This window comes from Thamnophis elegans, chromosome 8 (genome assembly GCF_009769535.1).
Source record: "Thamnophis elegans isolate rThaEle1 chromosome 8, rThaEle1.pri, whole genome shotgun sequence".
NCBI lineage: Eukaryota > Metazoa > Chordata > Lepidosauria > Squamata > Colubridae > Thamnophis > Thamnophis elegans.
Window position 1 is genome coordinate 49,173,164 of NC_045548.1, and position 16,625 is coordinate 49,189,788.

Here is a 16,625-nt window from a genome sequence, read left to right on the forward strand (position 1 = left end):
GGAACTGATTAAGGATTGCATGATAAAATGGGCTCAGAATATCGAGGAACCAATAATGCTTGAAACATGGGAAAGAATCTGGATAAGAAATGTGAAATTTACACAAGCACAAAGCTTGAGAGAAAATTTTTATAAGATGTTTTATAGATGGCACCTAGATCCTAAAAAGCTTGCCTCTATGTATCCAAATGTTCAACCTAAATGTTGGAGATGTGGTTTCTGTGATGCTACATATTTTCATATATGGTGGACATGTCGTAATGTCAAGGCATTTTGGATAAAAATATGGTGGATCCTGCAAAACATCCTCAAAAGAAGGATAAAATTCACCCCCCAGTTGTTCTTACTGGGTATATGTATTGACTTTACAGCAGCAGAGACTAATTTGGTTCTGTACTTAATAACGGCAGCAAGACTCTTGGTGGCGCAGTATTGGAAGAAGAAAGATTTACCTACAATTCAAGAATGGACTTTGAAAGTTATGAACTTAGCCGAAATGGCCAAAATTTCAGCATATCTCAAAGAACATTCAAACGAGAGATATAAAAGAGACTGGAAAAAATGGACTGATTATATAAAAAGTAAATATGGGACTAAGAAACTCCAGATAGCTTATGCTTAGTATCAGTAACAATTTAAATTGTTTAAAATTTGGGTAACAGTAAGGAGCTGAGTTCAATGTAGAGATATTTTAGACTGTGATTGTCCAAAAGTTATACCACGTATGGTCTTTGGGAAGTCGGGGGGAGGGAAGGGAGGTGGGGATTTAGGGGGAGGGGGGAGGGGGGAAATACAATATGTGTTAAATTCCATGATTGCATTTGTATACTGTGGCTTTTCAATGTTAGTGCGAAAATAGAACAAACCGAATATACTGGAAGATAATAGAAATATACCGAAGGAAAGAGTCGAGTGAAAGAAGAAGGAGGGTGGAGAGGGTGAGAGAGAGGAGGAGGAGAAGGGAGGGAGGGAATGGATTAGAGGGAGTGACAGGGTTAGGGTTAGAAAGAAGGGGAGGGGAAGTAGGCGTAGAGGGGTGTGTGAGAAGGAAGAATGAAAGTTGGAGGGGGTTGAAAGAGGGTGTATGGTGGGCCAAGGTGGTATATTGGGTTTTTATTGTAGAGGGCATTTTCTATATAAGTGAAGGCCGTGTTTATTACTCAATGTTATATGCCCTGATCAAGCACAGTAAATATGTGATTGTATAGAATGAAAACATAATAAAATATATATATAGGAAGAAACCCTCCACTCATTAATTAATTCCCTTCATTCCGAAGTAAAGAGCCTCCTACCTGAGGCCAACTGATGCTCTAGGTGGTGATGAAAGAACAGCGTGGATCTGGTGCTTTTGTTCTCCGATCCCGACATGCCGTGTGTGAGTTGGTGAAACCTAGTAAGAGAAACAAAAGTGGAGTTCTAATTGCAGAATTAAAAGATACAATATGGCTAATAAAACTAAATGATCTTGTATTGAGTTTTAATCTGTGGATTCATCACCTTAATTTCATAGACTTTCTCCCAATGGAATAGAGGACATATTACAAGACTCAGTGGTGGACTCCATCTCATAATGCAGGGCAGAGATATGAAAGAAAAATGATTTGGAGCATTCTAAGGATACAATTATCTTGTGGACAAGTTGATATTCTTGCTGATCATCTGCTCCAGATATCAGGGAAGGGTTTCAATCACAAGAAGGGGTTAAAGGAACCAAAGAAATTTGCCAGAATTCATGATTGAATATATGAAACTATTCCCTGCCTAGGCTTGCAAACATTTACTTATGGACCATTTTTAAAAGCATCCAAGAAAGAAAATGATATATTCTGTGCCAGTAAATATCTACTTAGTACTCAAATTGGCTTTATTATACCTCTTAAGGATTCTGTTTGGAATAGATTCCTCCCCCAATTTTGATTTAAAATCAAGGTAGGGAATGCATCCAGACCATAGTTTCTGGAATTCTTTCCAACTCTTTTAGCAGCAGGGGATATGGGAAATATCTATATATTCGTTTGTACAAAGATCAAAGTAAATAGACCATAAGGAAAAGGGGAAAAATCATAGCAAAATAATCAGAGACCAATAAAATGTACATATGAGCCTGATCAATAAAGAAAGTTATCAAAATTATAAATAGCTATAAACAGCTATAACAAAATTTGCAACCTTTCTAGAAGTATTTGGTGATATGTCAGTTAGGAAGAAGCGATCTCCTCTTTCAAGGAGGAAGAATATGTAGGTAACAAAGCAGCATGTTGCATATTATGCATATGTACAGTATGTACTTTCACCCCAGGGTCCAGGCCAGTCATGTTGCACACATATATATTGTGTATGAGGATCTAATCACAGTGGTGCATGAATGTTTTGTCTGTGTTCGTATTTTGGGGGATCCCTCTTGCTGCATCTGTGTGACTATGTATATGTGCAGTGGGAAAGGATGAGTTCAGAATGCACTTTTTGGGCTCATGTGACCAGGAAAGAGGGGGTATAGACTGGAGGAAATCACAGCATTATCTTGCTGATTGACAGAAAAAGTCTCAGGTCCAGTGGTGGGATTCAAATGTTTTTACTACCAGTTCTGTGGGCGTGGCTTGGTGGGTATGGAGTGGCTTGGTGGGCGTGGCAGAGGAAGGATACTGTAAAATCTCCATTCCCACTTCACTCCAGGGGAAGGTTGCTGCAAAATCCCCATTTCCTCCCGATCAGCTGGGTTTTGGGAGGCAGAGATTAGATGGGGGCGGGGCCAGTCAGAGGTGGTATTTAGCGGTTCTCCGGACCACTCAAAATTTCTGCTACCATTTCTCCAGAACTGATCAGAACCTGCTGAATACCACCTCTGCTCAGGTCCCTTTACATAATTTTCCACATTTCATTTTGTAGGAAAAAAAAGCAGGAATGTCTATAATCCTCCAAGTTGTTCTATGAAATTTCATGAAGTTTCAGATGTGTTGATCTAGTTTAATTTGAAGAATAATTGTAATTGTTTAAGAATGTGCTCACATGTGAATATGTAGAGCTCACCACATTAGACAATTCAGGTAATAGAATGCCCTCCTGGAAAATCTTCCTGGTTCTCAAAATTGTATATGATTATGTTCTCTCACTTAATCCTCTGTTCCCTCTTATGTTTAAGCATAAATATCTAAGTGGATATCTGATCTTGTACTTGTATCTCTGGCACTTGTTTTTACCTAGCATATTCTCATCTGTGGGGTAAGAAGGGCAAAATATTCAACATAATACAAAAAGTGCTGCTTCTACTGAGTTGATAGACAGCTAATGAACTAGTTCAGAGAAAGCTTCAACAGGTTCATCAATACTTTACATGCTCCTGCCACCTCATTAGTTTATGCAGTGAATGATGGTAACATCAGAATAACTAATTTTAGCATACTATATAAAACTGTATAGAAAAAAAGGTCAACAGCTGCTACTGGCAAAATCAGCAAAGGGGCTCTTCGAAATGAGACTAATAATAGAGTTTTGTTCTCACTATAGCTATTTGTTAGCTTCTGATCTGCTTATACATAAATTTGTCAAGAAAATAGCAGTGAAACTGAAAAATGCTCTAAACAGTGACATTTCCAAAAGCTCCTTCAAGTCTTCAAGTTAAAGCCTTCTGTGACTTTGAAGATAGCCTTGGGAGGTCAGAGGTCAGAACTGAACTAGGAAGAAGAGATTATAACCAAATAATTACTTTATGATATATAACAGTTGTGTTCCCGACTGTTTGGGGAATAATGAATCTTTGTGAATTCATACTCAATTCTTAATATCTATAACTACCTATAGCCCATAGTGGAATTATAATTCTCAGAAGCCATAGGCAGCATATTGGTTGGACATATTGACTGAGAATAATGGGAGTTGTAGTATCAACATATCCAGATAGCACAAGTTTAAGAAAAATAATCTGCCTATTTTGTGATAATGAGACTTTTGGCTTTCTTGCAATACTTGTGTCAATTTATCCCAGTGCCACAGAGTGCAACCCTCCTTTTAAAATTACTCCAGTTCTACCATATTGTCATGAAATCAAATTTTGGGGTATTTCATGCATAGCAGGTTCTGTTAAGAGTCTCTTGTTCAAATTACAACCAGCAGGATGCCTTGCACTGCTAGCTGTTTCTTGATGAAATTTAATAAATATTCATTGGCAGAATGCAATGTAATTGATTCAGTTACTTTCATTTTTATCAGCTCAGCAGGAGCCCCCAGATTCTACAGAAAGCCTCCAAGAAATTCTAAAGGTTGACAATAAGAGGCTTTTGTGATTCACGTTGTGAAATGAGAAATAGCTGGCAGTACCTTATCAATTTCTAATTCACCCTGTCAAAAATCAGAGTTTTTAAACAGCCCTGCATATTTGTGAAAATTTGGAACATGTAGCCTTAGGTCAAATGCTAAGACATAAGACACGATGTCTGCTCTGATAATGATAATTCAAAAGTTAGAAAAATTATTTGAATAAAAAAAATGAAATATTGTTTACAGTAGTTAATTATATTAGGTGGAATTAAAGATATGTTATGCATATGGAAGATGGTATAAGCAACTAAACAGCATTATGGGATTATAACAGATCATGATAAGTCAATGAAAACATCCCTGTGAGGGAAGCTAAGGAAAGAGGAAAACTGTCTTGCAGTATCACTGCAGCCCAATGGAATTGGAGAATGTCCATAATTAATTTTGGTCAAAATGTGCTCTTATCTCTATAGGATTCAGCATTGTCATAAGGTCTTTTGACACTGCATAGTATATTAACAAACATCAAGCTGATTCGCAGATGACATTTACAGCAAATTAATTTGATGGCTTTTTCAAATGGGAGTCGTGGTACGCAATGGTTAGAATGCAATATTGCAGGTTAATTCTGCTGACTGCCACCAGTTTGATTCTGGCTGGTTCAAGGTTGACTCAACCTTCCAAGATCAGTAAAATGAGGACTGACTCTGTAGCAATAGCAATAGCAATAGCAATAGCAGTAGACTTATATACCGCTTCATAGGCCTTTCAGGCCTCTCTAAGCAGTTTACAGAGAGTCAGCATATTGCCCCCAACAATCTGGGTCCTCATTTTACCCACCTCGGAAGGATGGAAGGCTGAGTCAACCCTGAGCCGGTGAGATTTGAACCGCTGACCTGCTGATCTAGCAGTAGCTTGCAGTGCTGCATTTAACCCCTGCGCCACCTTGGTACACCCCTTAGAGAGGGCTGCAAAGACTATAAGTGCTATTGCTATTTTGTTTAAAATATGCTTGAGTGACCTTTATTGAAATCTTTGATGCAGGTCTACACAAGGGGAAAGGATCCCATTGATACATCAAAAATCACTGCAGGCCACAAAGGAACGCCTAGCAGGTCAACAGTTTGGAGGCTAAAGATGCAGCAGTACTGTGAAACTGCTGGTGGCAGAGATGCTTGGGGCACTCACAGTATATATATTTTTGGAGAGGGGGTGGTGATTTTTTAAAAGAAAATACCAATGGGCTGCACAAGGGCTCTAATGGGCCACATGCAGCCCATGAACTGCATGATGCTTGGCTGCAGCAATGCATCCATGAGTGGAATTGGACAGGCAAGGGAGAAAGAAATCCATTACCTGCATAAATTGCAAATATTGATCTTGCTTCACACATGCCATCCTATGTGGTAAACAAACCTCCCCCTCCTAATTTGCTGGTTTTCTACTTACTGGAAGGCCAGTGAAGGTAACTGTGGGTGTCTGCCAAGAGATGCTAAAGCTTTTTCCATTGGGAGTAAACTTGGCTGACCCTGGAATGTTCACAGGAGCTGTAGCCTGTTTCAAAAAATAGGAAGTCAGTTAAGAAGGAACATCTCCATGTTACCAAATTATATGTTCGATTCTCTCCTATGAAAAATAGTAAGTTGGTCTCATTTTGATTCTATTTTTCAGTTCTTTTGAAAAGACAATAGGATGAATAATACATGATGCCACTGAAAGGAAGTTGTCTATAGTGGTCACTAAGAAAAATGAAAGATAGTGAATTCATAATATATGCAGATCCAAAAAAAATTATTGAAAGCTTAGCTCTTACAAAAGAAGCATTTTAGGGCAACTTTTCATTTCCCCAATGTGGCTCCTTTCAGATATTTTGAACTATAGCATCCTTTGTAACATTCCCAACCAGCAAAAGACTATTGCTGCTAACAATGGAGAGGTCACAAAGCAACTAATCTGGAATTATCCGACTGGAGAAGATAGCTTTAGGGAAATTATAACACAGTTGGAGGAAAAATATTTGCCAGTTCCAGGGTGAAATATTAGATAATGATTAAAAGAACAATAACAGGCTAAAGAAAGCACATACGGCTTTCATATATTAAATGTAACATTAGATATCAAAGGGAATTAGCTCTTTAAGGAGTTTTGCAGCAACTGCAAAACAAAAGTGGAGATGATGAGAAAGAAAAAATAGACATCGCAGCCAGGAGCCAGTTGCAGGATTTAACTGCAATTGCTGAAGAAAAATAACTCATAGATATTTATAGATAAATAGTTCAGAGTTGAACTGTAGAGTTCTTGTAGCTCCCTGATGTTGGTTGTTTGCTCGCAGACATTTCACCACCTGACTGGGTAACACCATCAGTGCCCATTGATGATGTTACTAATGTACTGATGATTTTACCTCATCAGGTCAACATCTTCAAGCAAACAACCACGTTCAGAATGCACCAAGGACTCCATACTCTCTTATTTATTTTCTATCTTAAAGTTATCAAAGTTTGCAGATTCTTTCTTGCAGACAGATCTTTTTTTGTTTTTCCTTCTTTATTTTTTACTTATTTATCATTTTTCTTTTTCGTATTTGTATTTTTTGTGCTCTGTAAAAATTTCTTCAATAATTAATGTTAATAATAATAGTTGCAGAGAGATGTAGAGAAATTGCAATTGCTGTCTTCAGTCTTTTCTTATATGAGAGACTACATGAGAATCATGCAATTTGATGTATACCTGCTCTGGGTGTCTTTACAAATGCAAAAAAGTTTTTAGTGGTGACACTGGATACTTCTAAAAGCCCATTCCAAGTGGTGGCAGGCCAAGTTCAAATCTTATTTATTTATTTATCAAACTTTAAATACTGCCCATCCTGCTCACAGAGTGACTCTCGGTAGTGCATAGTAAAAACAGGAAAGCCTAAAACCAGATTAAAAACACCTTAAAAAGTGACAGATAAAAACAGGATTAGAATAAATTAAAAGTTAAAAGGCAGCAGGAGGGCCATCAAGGTATCTGGGAGCCTCATGTGAATCAGAAGAGCCAAATTTTTAACCTTCTTTGAAAGGCCAGGAAAGTAGGGGGCTGTCATGTTGTGGGGCCAGAGGGGGAAAAGATAGGTCAGAGGATGGGGGCAATGGCAGAGGCCATCTTCCTGGCCCACCAGCCTAAATGGCCTACCATTAAAAAAAATGACTTTTGTTGTTTTATATGGACTTATCCTGCTCATGTTTTTACTATTATGATTTCATATAATATATATGCAGTGAATGGACATTCAATTCACTTTTCCCATCCACTAGCCATTTTATTAAGAAAGATCTCTTTTTTTAGTAAATGCAATTCAAATGCAGATTTGAATTATTGGGAGAAAGATATGAGAAATGACTACACAGCTCAATGAGCTTATTATTAATCTCTAAGGGAGTTGGGCAGTTTAGAAATAGGAAATATAAATAAATAAATCATAAAAATAAGATTATACAGTATATATATATATTGATTACAAATATTCAAAACCTTTATAAGTAGTTTTCAGTTCATTTATAAAGAATAGTTTTCCTTTGCAAGAGATAATTAAAATGTTTGATTCCATTTTTAAAATAAAGATCACCATTTCAATGTATGCAACAAATGATCAGATATGGTGTGGAAACTACCATTTTTTTATATTGGCAGGTGTTTTAGAATATAGATTGCTACAAAGAATGAATTATCTGATTAGCATTTGCAAATGCCCATGGATTCTGAAGGTTTGTTTAGCCACCACATACTAAATTATGTTAATTCCTTCCACACTTAAAAGTTAATATAAATTTTGTATATCTGTAAAAAAAAACAATGAATTATGATGCTCAAACTAGCATCAAAACATAATTGCTAGTTTAAAGGCAACAAGCGTGCCCGTTTGGCCTAGTGGTTAAGGGACCTGGCTAGAAATCCAGAGACTGAAAATTCAAGTCCCCCACTTTGTCATGAAAACCGGTTGGGTGACTTTGGGCTGGTCATTCTCTCTTAACCCAACTTGCCTCACAGGTTGTTGTTGTGGGAAAAATAAGAGGAAAATGGAGAATTAGGTATACTTGCCATATTGTGTATAAAAATAATAAAGGTGGAAAATCAATCAATCAATAAATAAATGAAACAATTTTGTCAGAGGGGTACTATGTGCTTCCATTTCACCACTACTCCTTTACATGAAAAAGTAACACGTTCTTCTACTATTTCAATACCAGAAGTCTTTATTATTCTTAAACAAGGGTTTGAGAATGAATAGCACATGACCTGCATGCATAGTACAATCCTAGTTTAGTGTTATTAATCATAGTGTAAAAATAGTTCAGCAATTTCAGATACCTACTTTAAATGATTTCCCAAGAACTTTGCAGCAAGAAAGAGAAAAAGAGGGTGGGATGCAAAAAACAAACAAACCCCTAAATGTAACCACAAGTCAATCACAGCTCGATTTCACTTTATCACTACTGAATCTAGTTAGTATAATTTATGGATAGTAAACTAAAATAAATGAAATGCAATCAAATGAAATATTCACCTGGTAAGCATGATCAGAGTGAATGAGGTAGAGGTTGGTAGGAGCTGAACGGCTTAGAGGAGTCATCCCTTTAGCATCTGTTTTGGCACATGATAGTTCACTTCTGTTCCCATCTTGGGATGGAAAAAAAGGAAGAGATGCTAGAGAGGGTGAAACTGGAGATAAACTATTTAATCCATCAGCTACTGAGTCAGTGTTGAGACGTATTTCTGTGTAGTAAAAATCTTCCTCTCCGTCACTGTAGTCAGATTCTCCTACACGTCTAAAGAAATGACAGTCAGAACTTATTAATACTGTACCAAATTCAGTATAATAAGAAGTTCCAATATATTAATAGGAGTCTATGCAAAGAAAAAGAATTGTTTAATATCTTACCACTAAAACCAATTATATATATATAAATTATATATATAAATTAATATATTCATGTGCACATTGGGGAATATTTGCACTAGCATTTCTATACATAGGACACTAGAAAGATATATACACACAGTTACATAGAAAAGACTTTATCTCTTCAGGAGAAATCCACTGATCAGTTAATATTCTTATACTTCATGTGCACAGAATGTTGAAATAAAAAAGACTTAATTTTATTTTTCACATTTTATAAATTAAGCTGCTGGAAACATAGATTATTTAAAGTAGACAGAGACTTTATTTCATTTATTCCTCATATTTGTATCTGATATTTCCTTCAAAACCCTCAGCATATTATTTCCCTTTATTCTCACGACAATTTGATGAGGCAAAGGAGAAAATCTGGGAGAAAGAAAAAGCATATAATTGTACCTAGCTTATGCAATGAGTGAGATTCAATTCACTTTTCCCACCCACTCATTTTTTTTAAATTATTAAATGCAGATTTGAATTAATGGGAAAAAGATATGAGAAATGACAGCATAGTTCAGTGAGTTTAATTTTTAATTATTCCTATCGTGATTGATAGGAGAGCTTTTAAATACCAAAAATCCTTTGGATTCATGTTAGTTCTTGCTTTTCTATTGGTGTAGAGAGAGGAAAATGGAAGGTTTTGTTCTATTTTTTAAAGAATTCGCTTATTCTATTTTAAAGAAAAAGAATATTGTCCATTTTTCAGAATTGTATTCAAAATGTATAGTTCACTGGAGTAATTTGAATTCATCTATGGTTAGGATTTACCACAATTGGTTGGATCTAACTGAAACAACTGCTGCCATCTAAAACTGAAGCAAAATTGCCTAAGTTTATCATGGCCATACAGAAGGAGGAGAGATAAGGGGAAACACATTAACCAAAGATCTGCAGCAGCTTGTTGCAGTCGTAAGTCATCCAGATGTTATTTCCACAAATAACAAGAATCCCTTTTCAGAGAAACTGTTTCTTTTTTCCAAAAAGAATTCCCCAAATGTTCCTAAAACTTCTGATTTTATCAAATTTGTGTTATTGATCTAATAGCTTCAGTTATAATAATTACTAACTTAATAAGTTAAGCTTAGTTCACTGGCACACAATGAAATGAACCCAAAGTAGCTGGTTTGTAGTTTTTGACTGTTCCTTCTTTACAGTGGCCAAAAAGGAAAAATAAATCAGTGCTCTGTTTCATGTTAGGAAAAATATTGTTTTGATTCTTATACATGCATTGGAAACTGTGTCTTAAAATAAATTCTACTTTCTTTAGCAAATCAAGAAAACAATCTAAGATTTGTCATTAGTCATTTGTCATGAGTATGTCTACCCATTAATGGAAACAAATTTATACATAATAGAAAGCAAGGACACTGCTTATATGAAACTGAATTCTTGCTGATTCCTTTCCCCTAGCTCAAAGTACTGATAAAAGAGACTTCAATGTTATATGCAAACCCCTGAAAAAGAAATAAGGGGATTACCACAAGTAATAGCTAGATTATAAACAGGCTCATTTGGTTATAAATCTTAGTGAACTCGCTTCAAAGTAATGCTAACATTGGGATAGAAATTGTTTCATAAATAAAAAGAACTGTAGTCTTCTCACCCAAGATGAATAGTCCGGATGTGTTTCTGAATGCCAACAGCAGTGCTTAGTACCTTTCCACAGTTTTTCCAAAGGCATTTAAACATTACTTTCATGGAGTTCTGAGAAGTTAAACAGGGAGCACAAACTGTACACAGTGCATTCATTTAACAAGCATGGGTTTCAAATTATTATATTTATATTAATAGTAAAGTAAATTAAAATTAATGTTTCAAGGACACATACATTTAAGGAGATAGGCCTACTAAACTTAGGAGGATTTACTTTTGGGTACCGCGCACCTGAATGCAATTTAAGTTCACCATTCATAAACAGAACTATACAATATTGATCTTTTGATCAATAATCTTGCAAAGCTAATTTGGAATACTGAAATGAGTTCACTCTGTTTTCATATTAGAATGAAAAGTAGTAGCTGACTTTAGTACAATACAGTAACACAGACAGGAATTTCCTAACATTTCATCTACTAACAATTTATCTGTAGCAACTCCAGGACTTTTCAGACAAATATTTCTTTTAAGAGAACTAAAACAATTGCCATATATTTAAAAAAATGAAGAGTACATAAAGGCAAAGTGAAACAAAAAAACATCTGGCTTTAGATAAAAATGATATATGATGCAGTCTTTCATAAGTAAACACAGGTATTTGTTCATAAAATATCACAATATACATACAGGCTGGAGAATTCTGGGAATTGAAGTCCGCCCATCTTAAAGCTGCCAAGGTTGAGAAACACAGGTATAATAACACTATAAGAGAATATTGACACAGTCAATATCAGGCTCACCTTCCTTTTCCTAGGAATGGGTTCATCAAAAAGAAGACTGCTAGTTTCAGCCTCGTCAATGCCATCATCTGTTTGAGATGGTAATCGAAATGGTTTGAAGCTGTCAGCAGAAAGGGGAGGTGATGGAGTAGATGGGTTTGATTGGTCACTTGGGGCACTCCAGCTCCAATACCCACTGCTACTGGTACTGGAAGGCACAAATCCTCCTTCTTTCCAGGATCCATTTAAGGATTCTATAAATTAACAACAGCATTAAAAAAGATAACTACAAGTTGGATATTAATGCTTTTAATGCTGTAAGCCGCTCAGAGTCCCTTCAAAACAAGATGGAAGGCAAATTAATTTAATAAATACTGTAAATTAATAAACAAACAATTTCTAGTAAGAGAATTGGGGGCAATAGAACTAAAAACATGTATTTAGGAAGAATGCTGGGACATCTAGATTACATACAATGAATTGAAAAGAAAATGATTGTCTACTAAGATATAAGAAATACATCTCTCTCCCCCCCTCTCTCTCACACACACATACAGACACCATACAGATTTTCCAGGAATATACATGGTTCCATATTTACTGGAGTTTCCGAACTGCATAAATAAACTATACTTGATATAAACAAAGACTTACTCATATTTTTCTATCAAGCTATGCTCAAAGAAGGCTACAGCCAAGAACCCATTGATTTCTAGACTATCTACCTATTTGACAAGCCACTAAGGTTGTAGCTGGACAGCTGATTAGGCCAAGAGCATTACAGCTTTGCCACTGCTTGATGAGGAGTTTCACATGGCTATAGCTTTGATACTTTTTATTACTTTGGGACCAGGGGTGGGTCTCTCGCCCCGTTCCAACCAGTTCGGTTGGAACGGGGCCGGCGGCGTCCTCGTGCACGCGCGCAGCGCACGCATGCGTACTAGCATCTGTGCGATGTTCCAGCTGCTCCTGGAGGATCGCACAGGCGCTGTATGCGTCCTGCGCATGCGTGGAAGTGCAGAACTCGTCAAAACCGCGTATGGAACGCGGGCAGGCGGGTGGGCCCTTCGCCGTTCCCGGAAGTTACTTACTTCCGGGTTCGCCGACCAACCGGTTCGCGGGGACCGCCGCGAACCGGTTGAAACCCACCCCTGTTTGGGACATTGGGGCCAGCCTGAGGTGGTATTTGCCGGCTCTCCTAACTACTCAAATTTTCTGCTACCGGTTTTCTAGAATCTGCTGAATTTCACTCCTGCTTTGGGAGAAAAAAAAACCCCACACCATTTTGCCTATTCAATTGCAGCTTTGGCAACACTAGATGCTAAGTAGTGACTGCAGTTTTTATGTGAGGGTTAATTGTAGTCCCTCACTCCTCTTGATCACTGGCAGCTATGAAGGCGAGAGCTAGATTTCTTGGTCACTCCTTGCCAGCACTGTCATTGTTTTGCAGAAGCAATCAATGAGGATTTGTTTTTGTTGTCTCCTATTCAATCAGTGCTTGTAATCTATCAGCCAGTCTACATCTCAAAACATGCTCTATCATACAAAGTAACACCTTAGATCTATGATCAGAAATAACCTAATTGACAAGTCATTAGCATGAAGAAGGGACTGTACTGAGTAGAAGTACTGAACAGGAAGGCACTGACTTCTGCTTCACATTATGAAACCCTCCACATCTTCATTCTGTTAGTTGGAAAATTAAATAAGTGGGTAAATCCTCTAGTGCAGGGGTGTCACTCTGGATTTCTTCGAGGGTCGAATCAACATTGTAGTTCTCCTCCGCGGGCTGGGGGGGGGAGAAATAGGGACACGGGTATGTCCTCCCATGCGTGGCCCCTCCGTGCCCCATTTTGACTGGCAGAGTGCTGCAGGAGGCCATCGAGGCCGAAAATGGAGCATGGGGGAGCCACACGCAGCCTTGCACTGTGTTTTGGCTGCCAGAGGTACCGCGGGCCAGTCGTTTGCTATTTCCAGGCTGGCCTCGGGGGCCAGATTTAAGCATCATGTTGGCCGCATCCAGCCTGCGGGCCTTGAGTTTGACACCCCTGTTCTAGTGTAAACTTCTGTTTTACAATTACTAACCCCACCCCACTCCACATTGGGGAGAATGACTGATGGTTGGTCTTCCTACTGGCAGGCAGAAGTGAAAATGAAGCTAGTTGCATCTTTTCCCCAAACCTTTCTGTCATAATCTCTCCTGAAAACATGCTCACCATTAGGACGGATTGGGGGGCTGCGAACCAAAGGGCTGGTTGATAAAGTAGTTAGAACCATAGCTGCCGTGACTTTATCCATGTCCACTTCTTCTGAAGATTTTCTGAAACAAAATGATTAGAAACCAGGAACAAATGAAAAAGGGATTAGAAAGCAATGTGCCATTAATATTCCAAATTCTAATTTATATATTACAGGTACTCCTCGACTTATGACTGCAATTGAGTCCAAACTTTCTGTTGCTAAGTGAACCATGTGTTAAGTGAATTTTACGACCTTTCTTGCCACATTTGCTAAGTGAATCACTGCAGTTGTTATATTAGTAGTACAGTTGTTAAATGAACCTGGCTCCCCCGTCGACTTTATTTGTTATAAGGTCACAAAAGGTGATAACATTACTCCAGGACTGTGCAATTGTCATAAATATGAATCAGTTGCCAAGCATCTGAATTTTGATCTCATGACATGGGGATGCTGCAATGGTCGCAAGTGTGGAAAAAGGTCATAAACCATGTTTTTCAGTGCCACTGTAACTGAACAGTTCTAAACAAACTGTTGTAAATTGAGGAATTGTACTAAAATTCTCAGTCATGACCTTTAACTGGGTGAAACAGTGCATCATAGGGCGACATTTTTTTTAAAACTAACCTACCTCAAATGGACCAACTTACAGAATTTGTCCAAAATCTGGGACCACGACTCCCGAGGGAATGAAATTTGGGACGTTGTGGCTGCTTCAGTGATACTGGCTGCCTCTACACTGCTGTGGTTACATGCTCTTAATTTTCAGTGTTCTGGGACAATTTCCCAGCCACTCTTGCAATCTCTCATTCCTTCCCCCATCCAGCAGCAGCCACTTACCTGCTTCCTGGGGAAGGAAAAGGAAGGGAAGGGAGGGGAGAGGAGAGAAGGGAATTTCCAATATTTCCTGTCAGATTCCCACAAGGAAACTCAATGAAGAAGCTAACAGGAAGTCAGTCATTCCTGCTCCCACTATTTTTTGCCCATCATTGGTCATTCTATTTCTCTATTTAGTTAAAGAAATATTTCTGAAATGATGCTCCAGTTGGGGCATGGGGTGTCTAAATGCTCTTTAAAAGCTTCAAACAAAAGAACAAGTTGGTGCAGTATCTGTTCAATGGATAGTATTTGCTCACTGTGCTGACTTTCAACATGTGCTTCAAAATTGTCTAGTTAAAGATTAAGGTAGGTAAATCTGCCAGGTAGTCATGCCAAAACATGGCAGTCCAAACAAGGCAGTTTAGCAATACCTCCAAAGATTCTCTGTCTCAAACTGTGACATGTATTTGGCAACAATTTCTAGTATTGTGGGCGGCAGAACTATGGATTATGTGGATTACGGTAGTTGTATTTTACAGTTTATGCCTATACAGAGGAATAACCAGTTCCTGAAACTAAGCAGTGGACAGGAGAGGCAAAAGGTTATACATTTTGTTGAGCTTTCTGTTCTTTGCTAAAGTATTGCAATACGTCATATATTTTATTTTACCTTTTTTTACAAAAATGCATTTTATATGAATTGCTCATGAAATTAAGGCAAAAACTGTGCCTCATTTAAAGTACACTATCTATGATGCCACCTTTCTTTCTACCACTGCTATTCTCGTTAATGAATATAGTAAAATCCACTATGTTTATAATTCAACCACGTGGCATTGCAACTGATAGCCTCATCATTCTTCTTTGCACAAAGACTCATGCATGGGACTGCCACTGAGAGAAGTGTAGGGATTCTGTGGGAATAGCAGAGGTAATATGGATTTGTTAAAGTCCTTTAAAAAAATCTGTTAAATGCAGAAGTTTTGAAACAAAAATCCCATAAAGCTATATTTAACTGTATAATTTAAATAAAAGGAAGAAACGTTAAAATTTCTTCCCCACAGGTGTTATTTTAATATAAACTCCCGAGGAGGAGGAGAAGGAGGGAGGGGGGAATTACTGGCTGGAAAAAATTCATTTGTCCCTGATTTATGATATGGATGATCTATTTGATTGGCTTGGATTCTCTCTCTCTCTCTCTCTCTCTCTCTCTCTCTCTCTCTCTCTCTCTCTCTCTCTCTCTCCCTCCCTCCCTCCCTCCCTCCCTCCCTCTCTCACATATACACACACACATACACACACACACAGGTTTGCCAATTTTTACTTCTAGTTCTCAGCAATCTTCATTTTTGTCTTTTGACTTCTATTCCAACTTCCATTTTTCAATTCTTGTGGAAGTTTTCTTTTAAAAGTACAAATTGTTTTTCATATATTTGTATCCTAATTGTAAGTAATTTAACAATAAGCAACTTGGGAATTATCAATCACAATACACATCATGGCACACATGCACTGGTTAATGGCCACAGTTTTCAAGTTATACAATAGGCTTAATATATATGCTTTTGCTCTTTAAAAAAAATTAATGAGTCTTTAAATGGGGATCATAGAACGGTAAGGCAAGATGGCAAGGGAAAAGTTGGTAGGGACTGCAAAAAAAGGAAAAAAAAATCAACCTGAGTGATTTCTTCTTCTTTGAGATAAAATCCCTCCGGAGGAACAGAAAAAGGAGCAAGTGAATCGCATTCCTGTTATTGTCAATCTGTCCATTCCAGCATTTGTTCTTTAAAACGTCTCAGGATTTTCAATAATTTACAATGCCATTTCTTCTCCTTTCCCCCTTTCATTCTGTTCTGCCGGTGAGCACAGTGAATGCTGATCATCACATGGGCTGAAATAGCAGAGCTGTAAATTGCAGCAACTCCCCCCTCCATGAGATCATCCCATAATAGTGCAAATGAGAATGACATAATGCTTCTCTGAAGCCCAACATG

The 16,625-nt window shown here is 37.7% G+C and overlaps 1 protein-coding gene across 1 annotated transcript in view; it reads right to left on the reverse strand.

Moving 5' to 3' along the window:
- Positions 1-16,625, reverse strand: part of ZNF704 (zinc finger protein 704) — a 58,710-nt gene that overhangs the window by 9,608 nt on the left and 32,477 nt on the right. Inside the window, 6 exon segments of the mRNA XM_032223098.1 lie at positions 1,296-1,393; positions 5,707-5,811; positions 8,804-9,065; positions 10,803-10,903; positions 11,596-11,828; positions 13,791-13,894. Coding sequence (XP_032078989.1) covers positions 1,296-1,393; positions 5,707-5,811; positions 8,804-9,065; positions 10,803-10,903; positions 11,596-11,828; positions 13,791-13,894 — 903 coding nt within the window.